Source organism: Emys orbicularis, chromosome 2 (assembly GCF_028017835.1).
Source record: "Emys orbicularis isolate rEmyOrb1 chromosome 2, rEmyOrb1.hap1, whole genome shotgun sequence".
Lineage (NCBI taxonomy): Eukaryota > Metazoa > Chordata > Testudines > Emydidae > Emys > Emys orbicularis.
Genome location: NC_088684.1, coordinates 232,571,215 through 232,585,748, shown reverse-complemented (window position 1 = coordinate 232,585,748; position 14,534 = coordinate 232,571,215). Strand labels below are relative to the sequence as shown.

Here is a 14,534-nt window from a genome sequence, read left to right as displayed (position 1 = left end):
GTTCAGATGTGTATTATTGGTTACCAAGCCAAGATGCTGGGTAATGGTACCATGAGATATTTTGTAGAAGAATTTGCACCTTTTTGCTGATACCACCATCTTATACTGAATTTCATTGTGGATTCTGGTTCTAGATAATTTACTTGGGGTAGATTAAAGGGAATTGGGTTAAAATGGAAGACAAATATGGTAACAAAAAGGGAAAGGCCAGGCTGATTGAATACCAAACATTCAGCAAGCATTACCTGTCCAGTTCCAACCTCTCCGCAGTAGATCACATTGGAACCCATGCATGTCAGCAGTTCTTTGGCAGCATCAAACTCTTGTTCCACTCCACCAACCATGAACGTAAGGTTCCCAGCTCGAGCAGCTCCAACACCTGAATTGAGAGGAAAACATTAGATTCAATACCAACCTTTTAAAGGATAGAACACTCATGTCTTTAACTTTGTACTTGTGAATAATCCCATGGAAGTCAATAGTACTATTCATGTGCAAAGTTAAGTTTGGGTTTAAGTTTCTGCAGGATCAAGACCTTGATTCTTAAACACGTAATCAGGGTATATGTATAAACCCAGCAAAGTATTCATCTAAAATTACTGGAGAGTTTGTTGTTGTTTTTTGAACATTGTATTAATGCCGAGAGGTAAAGTATAGTCATACATCAAACTTACTTGAAATTCCAAAATTTAATTTTGTATAGTTTCACATAAAAATATAGTCACCATTTTGTGCAATTCCGCATCTCTCTGAATTTAACTTTATTTTAAGTTTCTAAAGAAATGACTATTTTGGAATCAACAACACAATCCTGCAGGTTATTGATGGGAAGCGATCTTTGCTCAAAAACAAGATCATTTTTGATCAGACTATTACATAACTTAGTAAACTTTGTGAAAAGTTGGCCCGTTTTCAAATTTATAATGAAATCCAAAAAACAAAGACAAAAAAGGCTCAACATCTGATTTTTTTTTAAGTATATTAACATTTCGTTACAAATATTTTGCATACTTCTAATCAGAAATAGAAGATCTATTTCTCTGAATTAAGGGAACTTGAGACCAATTTCCCATATATAATTTATAAGGGAAAAATGTATTGCATAGCAATGTAAAAAAGTTTAAACAGGCAGAGGGGAAAAAATGATTAAACACACACAATATTTACAACTTCATTCCTATAAATCTGTCCCACCTTTATCAAGGGTCAGCAAACAAAGATGATAATTCATTGGCTACAGAATTTCAAAATGGCAATACATCAAGTTTTAGCTTATGATATCTTTTGTTCTATGAGGAAATAAACAATTCTGATGTGAATTGCATCCTCTTCAACCCCTTCTCCCAGCCAAAACTGATTTTAATGGATGTAACTGCCAGGTGAATTTGGCCCAAGGAGACTACTTGGAAAAGTGATTAGCAACTTAGCTTTACAATTCATTTTGCAATACAGCTAGGAACCTAGACACCATAAATTGTCTACGCTATGCATCGAACCTTGGCCTATTAGAACAGACTGCTGCAAGTAATGGCCTACTTCTGAATTTAATATATTCAAGCAGTTCGTGTTTTTACAAATAAAAAAATCCAAGTGAGGGAATTCATTTTTCTTCCACATTTAACTATTTTGTTTCTGCAAAAAATCAAATTGTGTCTTTCCGTTAGGGTCCATACAGCTTTTAACCAATTAGTTACGATAACAACTATTATTAAATGTTTGATTGCAGTAGTAGTAGAGGTCTAATTGGCATCGGGCCTCATTGTGCTAGATGTTGTAACATATGAAGATACAATCCCAAAATGCTTATAGCCTAAGGCAAATCAGCATTACCTTTGTAAAAACTAACCTGAAAAGGCCATCAGAGCAAAAATCCTTCTTTTAAAATGACCTTCAATGGGACACTTGCTCCATTTAGTTTTTCCTACTACACGGAAGCATTTGACTTTTTTTAAAAGGGTCACTTATGAAATCCATGGCAAAACCACCACAATAACTGAAAACCCAGTTACAATGCAGAGGTTTTGATGAATTGGTCTGTAGCAGTGCACTACCTTGATCCACTCTCCCAGTAAGTCATGCCCCTACCTCTGCAGGTGCAAAAGGCCCCAAGGCAATGGAACCTGTGCTGTACTGCAGGTCTGGAGTAGGGGGTTGGACTGCCTTTGTCTGTAGAGCCCATCTCCGTAGTAAGATGGGCATCATAGGTTTATTAACAGTGTGGCACTGCCAGAGTATCCACCACTGTAAAGATCTTCCCAACATTATAAACTCCAAAGATTCAGCATTGCAGCCACCACTTCTCAGCCATTGGATAGAGGATTTCCTCTCACCTTCTCTCTTCATGTAACTCCCAATGCCCACTCCCAAAAATTTGGGACAGGGACAGGAGCCTGGATTTGGTGCCTAAGTGAACAAATAATTGTCATCTTGTTGGCTATTAATTTACCATGCAACATGTCTGCAAAGATCACTACATTAATAAATGCTTTGCAATGATTTTCATCCTGTTCCTCTAGCTATTTTTATGCAAACCACATCACGACCTTTATTACTGATCCTGTGATCTGACCTGCAGCAAATTAAGTGGACAATTTAAGTCAAAGCTTACAAACAAAATCCAACACTATCCATCATAGGTCAATAGCCTTGTATCTAGATTACAGACTGCTAAATAGCTTCAGAGAGTCATTTATTAGAGCAAAATTAATGCTGACAATAGTTTTCAGCTGGTTAATCTTTTGACAGCTGTACTCTCTCACTCATTCAAATGCTTACATTTCAAATACAAAAAATTAAATTAGTTAAGCAAAAGAAAGAAAAAGAATTTGTTTTATAATGAGGAAGCCTTGGAAATATCTACTTTTAAAAACAAAAAACCATTTATATCATGATGGGTTTTTCCATCAAGATTCCTCACCAACTGTCAGCCAACTGATCAGAAACAAACAAGCAATCCAGCAAACACACAGTATTGGTAATTTGTGCTTAATTCAACCTCAAGATGTTGTGACTTCAGCTCCAAATGGAAGCAAGAGGGCATAAGGACATGCACACCACTAATTTCATTTCATTATTTTGGAGTATAATAAAATATCAGCACTATAGTTCTTAACACTACTTGAGGAGAGAGCATGAAGGAGGTACAGTGTCTTGAATTTAAAGGAGGAGCATTGGTCCTTAGGGAATGGCTGATAAGAAATTACATTTGTGATCAGTACAAGATTTCACTTGTAAGATTCTCCCCTCCAGCGAGCCAACATCATTTGACCCACAAGGTCCCAATACTGCACTGGGTTTTTCTAGAGTTGCTTCCGTTTCTCTGAAGTCTTACTGAAGTCCTGATAACAGAATGCAAAGCAGAATCGGGAACCAATTTAGCACACTGCCCCATATTCTACTTTTCTTACCATATAGTCACATGACTATAACAGTACAGAACAGAGAGAGAGAAAACATTTTTCCTACAACAAAAATATTAACAAATTAAAATTTAAAATTTAAGATAATTTATTGCTGCTGGAAGGTATGGGCCAATCTGAAATCCTGAAGGCGGAGCCCTCTAGAACAAAAGACCTACTCCCTTAAACACGGGAGGGACCACAGATCTAGGAATCAACTAAACACTGGGAACAACAAAATGATAAAACAGCAATGGAGGCGGAGGTCAAAGGTTTAAAATGAGGGAACTGTATGGGGACACTGAACAGAGAACCCCACACAGCACTCACTGCTCCCTGAAGGAAACCAAGGAGTGAGCAGAGGTCACCCAGAGAAACTCTGCATAGAGAAGAGAATTGACCAGGGAATAAAAATAAGACACACATTCTCAGAGAGCCTCCCCATCAAGCTTCCACCTCCTGGACTGGTAGATGGCTCTCTTGGCCGCTGTCAGTTGAAGGTTGATGGGGATGTCTCACAATTTCATAGAGTCATAGATAGAGTGTGCATAGAGGGAGTAGAAGTGGGGAAATGTTGCAGCCAGAACCATAGCAAGATGTTCTGCAGGAGCCAGAAGAGGGGTACAACCTGGCGGAATGGAGGTAGGTATGTCAGGGTCTCTCTATCTAGTTGCCTGTAAGGTGTTGGACTGACAGCTTTGGAGTCTGAAGTCCTCTATTTGTACACCGAACGGGTACAACATTAGGTAGTAGCAGCAACATTGTTATGCAATGTACCTCAGCCATATCTAGAAGGGCCACCTATGGGGTGAGAATTAGTTCAGTTTCCATGATCCCCTATTCAGACTGCCAGAGGTGTAGTCAATTAGTGTCAAAAGTGGTGATATGGACACTTGTCCACTAAAACCTGGATCACAGAATCATAGATTAGGGTTGGAAGAGGCCTCAGGAGGTCATCTAGTCCAACCCCCTGCTCAAAGCAGGACCAACCCCAACTAAATCATCCCAGCCAGGGCTTTGTCAAGCCGGGCCTTGAAAACCTTTAAGGATGGAGATTTCACCACCTCCCTAGGTAACCCATTCCAGTGCTTCACCACCCTCCTAGTGAAACAGTTTTTCCTAATATCCAACCTAGACCACCCCCACTGCAACTTGAGACCATTGCTCCTTGTTCTGTCATCTGCCACCACTGAGAACAGCCGAACTTCATCCTCTTTGGAACCCCCCTTCAAGATGGAGAACACCAGCTCATTTCACTGGGGCCCAAGAGCCTTCAGATGGTAATGGTAACTGGTCACTACTGACCTGGGCCAGTCAGGTCACTACTGACCTGGAACAGGTTTGTGCTAAGTGACCTGCAAGTGAAAAGCTCTGTAGCTAATCAGTAATCCCCCAAACACCCATTTCTCCCAATTAATTTAGCCTCATTTTTTTAAACCTCACAGCATCTTATATCTTGAAAAATCATGAGGTGTGCATAAGGCCTACTGGTATGGCAGTATTTCCAGCTCTAGGAGCTAGGCTTTTTACAACCAGCACTCTCCAAACATTTGCAATGGTAAGAACAATTTGATAATACCCTGCTTGTTTATTATTTAGGAATGTGAACTGAAAATCACTGAAAAAATAACCGATTGCATTTACATGTAAATGATTTGCTCTTATTTTAGAGCACCATTCACCTTCTCCCCAAACAAAACATAGTACATTAAAAAAAAGTAATAGACCAACATTCCAAGGGTGTGCATTATCCAGTTACATTGTTGAAAACACAAAGCTTCCCATTGCACCTAGGAGGTGTGAATATACCAAGATAATCAGAGTCTTGCTGTGTGTTGTGTATGTACACACACACACACACACACACACACACACACACACACACACACTTTGTAAATGATTTTATTGTTGACAAGTTAGAAAGAAAAACTAAATTTAGCTTATCCATTGATTATGAAAACTGTATGATCCTGTGACTGTTCTGGAGACTGCAGCTCCCACCTTCACCCTGCCTTTTAGAACCGTGAGAGGTTTAGGCATATATAACTATTTCCTCCTTGTTCTATTGTGTATACAGTGGATTGAACAATGTTGTATTTAAAACTAATTTATGATCTGAAACAGATTTAAAAACAAAAAAGAAACAGGGTTAGAGTTTTAATCCTCTCCTGTTTTACAATGTCAAACCTTCTAGTGTGAGAGTTTAAGCTTTGACTGTTATGCTTTGGAAAATGCAAGAGAACACTAGCTCCTTATTCCAGTATTTTTGCAAAAATACAGTTAAAGGACTATAATCCCCTAAAACAAGTAGCTTCTTGTCATCTCTTTGCTGCCGTTCACATAGGCTTAACTTGAGAGCTGCATGTGTTTGTTTTCTTTTAAGGGTTATGTGATTCTTATTAAAAGTCTTGCCAGCTCACATGAAAAACTTTGTCTTAAGCAGTGCACAAGTTATACACTAAGCACCAAGATACAGGAAGAAAAATTCTGTGAAGGTTACCATTGTTTTGTTATATGCAAAACCAAACCAAACAAAAAGCACTTAGAGGAAACGCCAGTTATAAACCTCAATCAAAATTAAAAGCAAATTATTTAAATTCTGATATGTACAATAGCAGATTAAATGTCACATAATCATACAAAGACAATAAGGGAACCATTTTCTTCCACTAGTTTGCTAAAAATAGACTTAGGATGTCTCAGACTTGGGAAGTTAGAGGAATGCTCCTAGAATTTCCAACAAAAGTAAGTATATGTCTTAATATTATAAAATCAGCATCTAAGGCAGCCATACAAAGCTATTTTATGGCTATATAACTAAACACAGTAAATCACTTAATTTACTTAAAAGAACTTAAAGGTTTTAACCAGTCTGCCATCAAAAGAGATAAAGAAGAGGGCCGATGGGACCTGGGCTGCAATGTGAGCCGTCTTTAAAATGCAATTGTTCTAATCATTTTCTACAGATGCAGCCTCACAAGGGGCTGCTGTCACAGGGACCATTTACGACTTGTTATGGTGTCTCTATTGTTTACCAGCGACATGCGCTAAAAAGGCGACAGCTGGGACAGAAAGCTGCTACTCAACGAACAATATAATCCCGTGAAAGTAATCAACAAATTTAAGGGTGTTAATTAACTTTACACTTTATCATGTTCAATTAGTTGTCCTTTCTAGAAAAGATTGCCGTGCACAATCGGTTTAGAGCGTGCCATGTTTGATTTGTAAGTGATCACTGTTTCTGTTTCAGAGTCCATGTCAGATGTTCTCCTGGGTTTTGGTGACACAGATGAATGGCTCTGCACATGTTAGGATGTGATCTGGTTTAACATAAACCAGCATAACATAACCCCTTGTTACCGTATTGTTGGCCTTATCCAGGATGGAAACAACATGCACACATGCGCGCGCGCACACACAAAAATACCCACAAATAACTATTGAGGTGGTTCTACAGACAATACAGAGTTTAGTTTCTGCTGAAACACAGACACACATAAATGGACAATTTTTCATCATTATTTCTCAAAGCAAGACTTGTCTTTTAGGGGCACGTTTGGGATCATTTCCTCCCAGCAAGATCTCTAGTTTTGCTGCATTATGCACTATGCACAAGAATGTTCTTACATTTTACAAAATGCACATAGCCCTTTTAATCGCAGCTGAACAAATGCTGGATAGTGCTGGTGTATATAAAATTCTAGACTATGATTTTGAAATTTCTGTGCTATTTTTATAATGGTAGGAATTCTACAAGAATGTTATATTAATCTATAATTACAATTTGCCTTTTTCTCCCTTTAATGCACCTGTTCCTGCTTGCTAATGGGACAAGGCAAAGCTCATGATGAAGCGACAATGTATTCACAAGTGCACCTTAATGAAAGTCACTGCAGTTTCTCTGTATTGATAAATAGAACTCTGCATCAAAATATTTCATAAGCTATTGATGTCTGAACAAAAATGAAAACTAAGGGTTAGGTCAGTGCTTTGAAGAAGTATGTCTTAGTGCTCAGTATTCTGATCCTAACAAAAAGAGTTTGTTAAGGAAGCCTCTCTCTCTCTCTCTCTCTCTCTCTTTATATCTTTTTCTTTTTCTAGAATAATCTAGTTATATGATTTATTGAAATATGTCTACACAAAGACAAGACTAACTAGCAGATTCTTGGATAACATGTCAACTAACTACATGCTGACAATTGTTTATCTAGTTATATTGTGCACAAAAAAAATCTTCATTAAAAAAATTCAGAAAAGTTGTTAACTGTGAAAGCTAATAATGGGCTAAATTAAATATTTAAGGAGGAAATTATAGGCTATATCTGAAATAGCTGAAACCACAAAACACAGCAGCAGAAAACATTCATTTTGTGCAGAAGATCTGCAGGGAGAAGGGAAGCGGTCGATAGATCCCTAAATTGGAAGCAATAGCTGCTCTTCTATCCCAAGTTGGCAGCTGCTACATTTGCAGACCTGGTTCATTATTTACCCATAATGACCATCAAGCTCCAGTCAAAGTCAAATCACAACAACTGTCAGCAGCTCTTTTAATTAGCCTTGTTTGAATTCAGATAAATATCACAATGGCCCAGCTTCTGCTGAAAGGAGCAACAGAACGCTGTAAGAGGTGAGCAGCTCTGACTTCAGAACCATCAGACTGTGTTGAAATCTAAAGAACTGAAGTAAGTACGATATAGGTGTATTTTTTTAAAAACCTGACAAAGGGATGCAAGCGGTTCTTTTCACAATCTCCCCACCATGGCCCATAATTCCTGTTTATGACAAAATTTGTGCATCTGAATTCTCAACTCATGAAGCATTACTCTAAAGTCTAAAAAAGTAAACATCTTAATGCTTTAATTTTCTCCTTGTTTAGAATGGTTTAATTATACTTCTAAATGCTCAGTTTTGCATATTTTGCAGAATTGAATCAAAATTAAGGAATGTACATATATACAGGATTATCCTCTCTCCTAATTTATCTCCTTCTGTTTGTTATCCTCAGGGAACGTAATTTTCCTTTGCATCAAGCCACTCTCATTCTTCCTGTGTCAGCAGTAGAATAATAATCTCTCCACCTCCTCCTTCCAAGTATGGAAAAGTATAAAAAGGAAGACCGGATTGGACAGTGTGCATTACCAACAGGACCCCCAGAAACCAGATACTTGAATGAAAGTAGAGCAGATTGAAAAGGAGAACGTGTGTGGATGAGGCGCTCAGTTTGTTAGCATCTCCGTTCTGGGTGGGCCAGCATGAGATGGAGTATTAAAATATCTGACTTTGTTTTCTATAAGCATGTTAAAAAAAATATACAAGCATGCAGAAGTGAATGTTGCATCTCTTAATACTTATATTGCAATCGGGATTGGGCCCAACTACGTTAGGTGCTGTACAAATACAAAAGATAATAGCAATTCCTCTCCTAAATAATGTATACTGTCTAAAGCCCTAATCCTGCATCATAATCAGTGAAGAACTACTGTGCCTGCTCAGAGCCCCACTGACTTCAATAGAGATATTCAGGGACTCTAATGCATTGCCTTTCACATGCGTGCATGCATCACAAGGATATATGGATATAAGCCATAGATCCATATGGGTGTTGCAGTAATACAGTGTGTGCCTGTAGGGCACAGATGAGATTCAGTTAAACACCACCAGGGATCCAAGGTGGTGCATATGGAAGGATAAGGAACTGATAAAACCAAAATCGGAATGGTTAATGAGAAGATTTACGCTTTGAAAGGGAGTGTTGAGTGAAATTACGGAGGGATCAATACATGAACTTAGTCAGGGACACCAAAAAAGTAATAAAACCTCCAACTAAATTTATATATGTTATATCGAGATGCTGAAACACAGAAAACAATATGCATTCTTACTAATTACAGTACAAAAGACAGAGCAGAAGCTATAGTCAAGAAAGTTTAATATGAAAGGAATAGGTCATGACAAATTTACAAGAAGCTTTCAAGAAGTCATTGACACCTCAGAAATTATTAGCCAAAGAAAATAGGTCACAAAAAGGTAACTATATGTAGAAGTTACTGTAGCTTCTGCGACAAAATACAAGCCCAAAGAAAGTTATGATGAGGTTGTTCTGTATGCTGCAATTTATAAAGTACTGTGTTCAGTTCTGGTCACTGTAATGTCAGAGAGAGAGATTACAGCGCTTGAAAAGCTGCCGAATAGGGTAAAAAGGCTACTGCTCCACTAGGAAAGGAAATAAATTATGATGACAAAGTATAAGAAAATTCTTTTACCTTTACATTTGTAATGCCTAAAATAGTATATACCTAAAACCTGTACAGAATAATTTAAAATCAGTAGGTAATGCCAGTGTTCTTCCCAGTTCCCTGGTCAAATACAAATCCTAACAAAAAATATTAGTGTTCATATTTGAATTCTGGAATTTATTGCCTTACCTCCAATGCCTGACATTTACCTCAGGTGCCCAAATCCTCATGCACATCTACAGTGCTATATTCCAAAATATTAAAATGACAATTGCCTTGGCAGTATGTGGAAAGAAAGGCAGTCTCTCAGAAAGTCAGAGCCCAAGTCTTAGGGCTTTACAAATCAAAGGCAACACCTTGAATTTTACCCAGCAGGGAACAGGAACATGGTACAACTGGCAAAGAACTGATGCGATATGTTCCTGGCATCAATTATGCCAAGATTCAGAGCCATCTTCAAGGATAGCCCAGTAAGATCATACTGCAGTGAGGCAGTTATGACAGGGTTTAGGGACCCCACACTAAACCAGGGCAAGACACAGAGCAGTACTGGCTTAGGGAGGTCCCACCCCATAGCAGCTAAAGGGCATACTTCAGGTGAAGGGATAGTCTAAAAGGGTACTGGTAGCCCAGGGGAAGGAGCTGCAGGAAGTGAGGATGAGGACTGGAACTGTGAGGGGCATGGCTATGGTATTGTTAAGGCTACTCTGAAAGCAGTGATTCAGATCCCCCCAACTGTGGGAGTTGGAAACTCACTAGAGCCTGGGAACAAGAGGACAGCATCCCACTGTCAGGCTAAACAGATACTCCTAAATCTGTGACTACGCCCCACACAGAGGAGCCGTAGCCTGATCGGAACCAACCTAAGGGGGAGTGCAATTCGGGGTGGACCAATGAGAGATACAGACACTGTAATGCCCCTTTGTGACCCTGGGACGTAGGTCCTCTTACCTTGCTCCCCCACCCCTCTGCCGTAACAGAACCCTAAGTGGAGGGGACACTCAGGAGGGATTGAGACATACCGCATACACCGCCCCTCCAGAATGACCAGATCAGAAAGAACTGTGGAGCCACTGCCTGACCACTCGGCCAGCTGGCTATCAGACTGACTCGCTTATACCAAGCTAAAGGAAAGAGATGTCTGCATAACCACAGCTAGGTCCTGTCTGAGAAAAAGATAGCTAACGCATTACCAAAAGTGGATAAAGTGGCTCTCTTGGCCAATACCATCACCACCACCACAGGTTCCAGTAGTACAGTAGAACCTCAGAGTTACAAACACCTCAGGAATGGAAGTTGTTCATAACTCAGAAATGTTCATAACTCTGAACAAAACATTATGGCTGTTCTTTCAAAAGTTTACAACTGAACATTGACTTAATACAGCTTTGAAACTTTACTATGCAGATGAAAAATGCTGCTTTTAATCATCTTTAATTTAAACGAAGCAAGCACAGAAACAGTTTCCTTACCTTGTCAAATCTTTTTTAAACTTTCCCGTTATTTTTTTAGTAGTTTACATTTAACAAGTACTGTGTACTATACAGCACAGGTTTTCAAACTTCGGTCTGTGGACCACCAGTGGTCCGCAAGCTCCATTCAGGTGGCTAGAGCGGCCAGAGAAAGAGGCGACTTTCCTCAGCTCCAGGGCTGCAGCTGCCAGGGAGAGACGGCCCTCCTTCCCAGCCCAGCTCAGTGGCTGCCGCGGTGGGGGAGAGAGGGAGAGACCCCCCTCCTTCCCAGCCCCAGTTTGGGGGCTGCCGTGGCGCGGGAAAGAGGGCATATCCATCACATTCGAAAGGTAAGACTGCTGATATTAAAATATGAGTTGTGTGCCTTTATTTCTAGAACAAAAAAAAGCTAATTATTCTTAATGTTTTTTTTATATAGCGCTTTTATCCAAAGCGCTTTACAATAGTTATCTAACGGTACAAACAACATTTGGGAAGATCATTAAATGGTCCGCCGAGACCCTCAGCAATTTTCAAGTGGTCCACAGAAAAAAGGTTTGAGAACCACTGCACAGTATTTGCCCCCCCCCTTTTTTTATTTTTGGTCTCTCTCTGCTGCCTGATTGCATACTTTTGGTTCCAAATGAGGTGTGTGGTTGACTGGTCAGTTCGTAACTCTGGTGTTCGTAACTCTGAGGTTCTACTGTATATGGGAATATGAAAATATCCCTGAACTGTGAATCTTGTGAACAAATGGCAAACAAACTCTCAATTAAAGGGGCAGTAGCCATCCCTGCTATACACTCAAAATCCTTCCGCCAACCTACTAGCATCATCTCCATCTCTTTGGATTAAGTTTCATGTTCCACACATCTAAATCCCAATCCATCATGTGCTGCAAAAGCAAAGACATTTCATTGTCTAGGTCTAAATAAGAGACAGAAATGTATATCATCCATATACTGATAGCATTGCACCACAGATCTCAGAGACCATAACACAGTGAACTTGAGTGGTGATAGAACAGAACCTTGTGGTACCCTGTGAGAAAGATCTCTCATGACAGATGAATAGTTATAAAGCCCCACTTCAGATCGCTGAGAAATGAAAGACTGGAAACACAGAAGAAAGAGCTAGCCAGGGTCTGCAGACAAGTCAACATCTCATAGTTACTGGTATCAAAAGCAAAATGACAGAACCAAGAGTCAACATGGTCATCACAATTTTTACTGTCCTCTATCTTGACTGATGAATATAAATAGCAAGTTCATCAACACACACCTGCAGTTGGACAGACTTACCCCTCTCTGCATGTACAAGGAACAATTGGCCATAGTCCACAAATGGTCATAGTCCACCATGTTTTGGGACTGGATTGTACTTTGTTTTATCTGATTCTATAAGTCTTAAATACATTAATACCATTTAGAATACAGGTATCAACTCAAGAGTTTAAACCTCAATTTTACAACAGGGAAATGAGTGATTTTTCTCTTTCAAGGAAAAAAGGATTTAGAATTTTTATTTTTATTAATTTTAAAGTATTTTCCAGTAATAGCACCACAGGAGTAACACAATACCAAAAAGACACAGCAAAAGAATTTGTCTAATACAAACAAAACTATTCCCTATGCTTCAGAAATGGTGCCTTTGCCCTTCCCCTTCTCTCTATCCCCATATAGGCCCCCGTTCACCAAAACGCTTAACTACGTGCAGTTGAATAGGAAAGGTCCTAAGCATGTGCATAAGTCCCTCATCAAGACAGACTTAAGGATATACTTAAGTATTTTGTTTAATCAGGGACTCACTTAAAAAACAACAACAACAGCTGCACAGTCCTGAAGTCTGCCCAGGTATCTGTAGCCACTTCTAATTGTGTGGAGGGAATAAGGAAATCATTCAAACAGAATATGACAAATAAGTTTTTTTTAGAAAACACTGAACAACTTAGAGAAGAGGGGGATGGGACGGAGACTCCCAGCTCCCAGATTTATAGTTTCAAATTCAAGGAGCAAAAAAATGTGGATGAGAAGAAAGTGTGCATATGTACATAATTATGCTTTTTGTAAAATAAGAGTATTCAACAGTAGCAATAATTAAATTCTCAAACAATATAACAAATTTTATATACATTAGATCTATATAAAACCTGAAAAGTGATACATAATACGCTTCAAAAGAAATCCAGTGCTGATGTTTTCTATTGGAGGCTTGCCCACCAAAAAAGTTTGAATTTTAACTGTGGAGTAGTCTATGACTTAATATCTAATAGAATTTTATTGGATCAAAAGGGAAAAGCTTTTAAAAATATAGAACTGCTGGTTACATTGTAAGCTTGTGAACCACTATGTCATACTAAACTAAATGGGAGAGGAGGGGCTAAGATTTAGAACTTTCTGGATAATCTGAGACACCATAAAAATGTGTTTTAGATGCTGCTATCCTTACCCCCACCCATTTTAACTTTTGATCTTTACAGGGTACAGTAAACAATCCACATTCTATTTTCTCTTTCTTTCTTTCTTACAACTTCTCCTCCTAAATACAAATGTACTTGCAAGGTGTGTTTTCACTTAATTTTGTATCCATAATGCAATCAAATATTTTCCTCAAATAATTTCAGTTTAACCAAACACAGGAAATTACAGCTTTTATCCAGCATTGGAAGAGCCAAGTGATGTAGCAATGCAAGCCTATGAACAAATGCTACGAAAGCAACCTGAAGAGAAACATTACAGAACTTACATTTGATGAATTACTTGACTGTGATTATAAAATTCTCTCTTACAAAAAATATCCTACTTGGATCCTCTAGCCACAGCTCCCTTATTACTCCTCTTGCAGAATAGTTAGGGTTCTGTGAAATAAGAAAACCTATCTCATGATACTGCACTTCAGTGTAAACTTTAATGCATTCAATGCCCTCAAAAATTACTTGATGCAATTTACACATTAATTTCGAGCAGCTATGGTATAATTAAAATCACATTGAACTCTTGAAATACTTCTTAATACAAAGTTTAACATGGAAATATAAAAAGTAGACTGAAAAATCTTAGAGCAGAAAGCAGAAATATATCATTAGATCTCACCTTTCTACTTAAATACACTGTAGCTTTACAAATCTTTATACACTCCATAGACTTCATTTCCATGGAAATGAGAATGTTTTCAATTTGTTTAATATAATGAATCAAAGTTCAAAAAAGCCCCACAACAAAATTGTCAACTTTTAAAAATAAATATAGTTTCCCCAACATCATTGCATTAACTCACTTGCAAAAAAAACAAATACTGCAAACTACTTTTCTTTAAAGGTAAATGTTTGCTACAGTATTAAATAAAATGCCAGGCTCTTCCACTTAAAAGGAAAAAAAGGAAAATTGCCTTTTGCCCATGAACAGAATTAAGAGGGTAACAAAGTTAATTATTTCTCATAATCAGTAATT

At 38.4% G+C, this 14,534-nt stretch overlaps 1 protein-coding gene across 1 annotated transcript in view; it reads right to left on the bottom strand.

Annotated features, from left to right (window-relative positions):
• The window catches only part of HIBADH (3-hydroxyisobutyrate dehydrogenase), a 122,339-nt gene that overhangs the window by 17,975 nt on the left and 89,830 nt on the right, over positions 1-14,534 (bottom strand). The window contains exon 5 of the mRNA XM_065399147.1: positions 246-379. Coding sequence (XP_065255219.1) covers positions 246-379 — 134 coding nt within the window. The remainder of the gene's footprint in view (positions 1-245; positions 380-14,534) is intronic.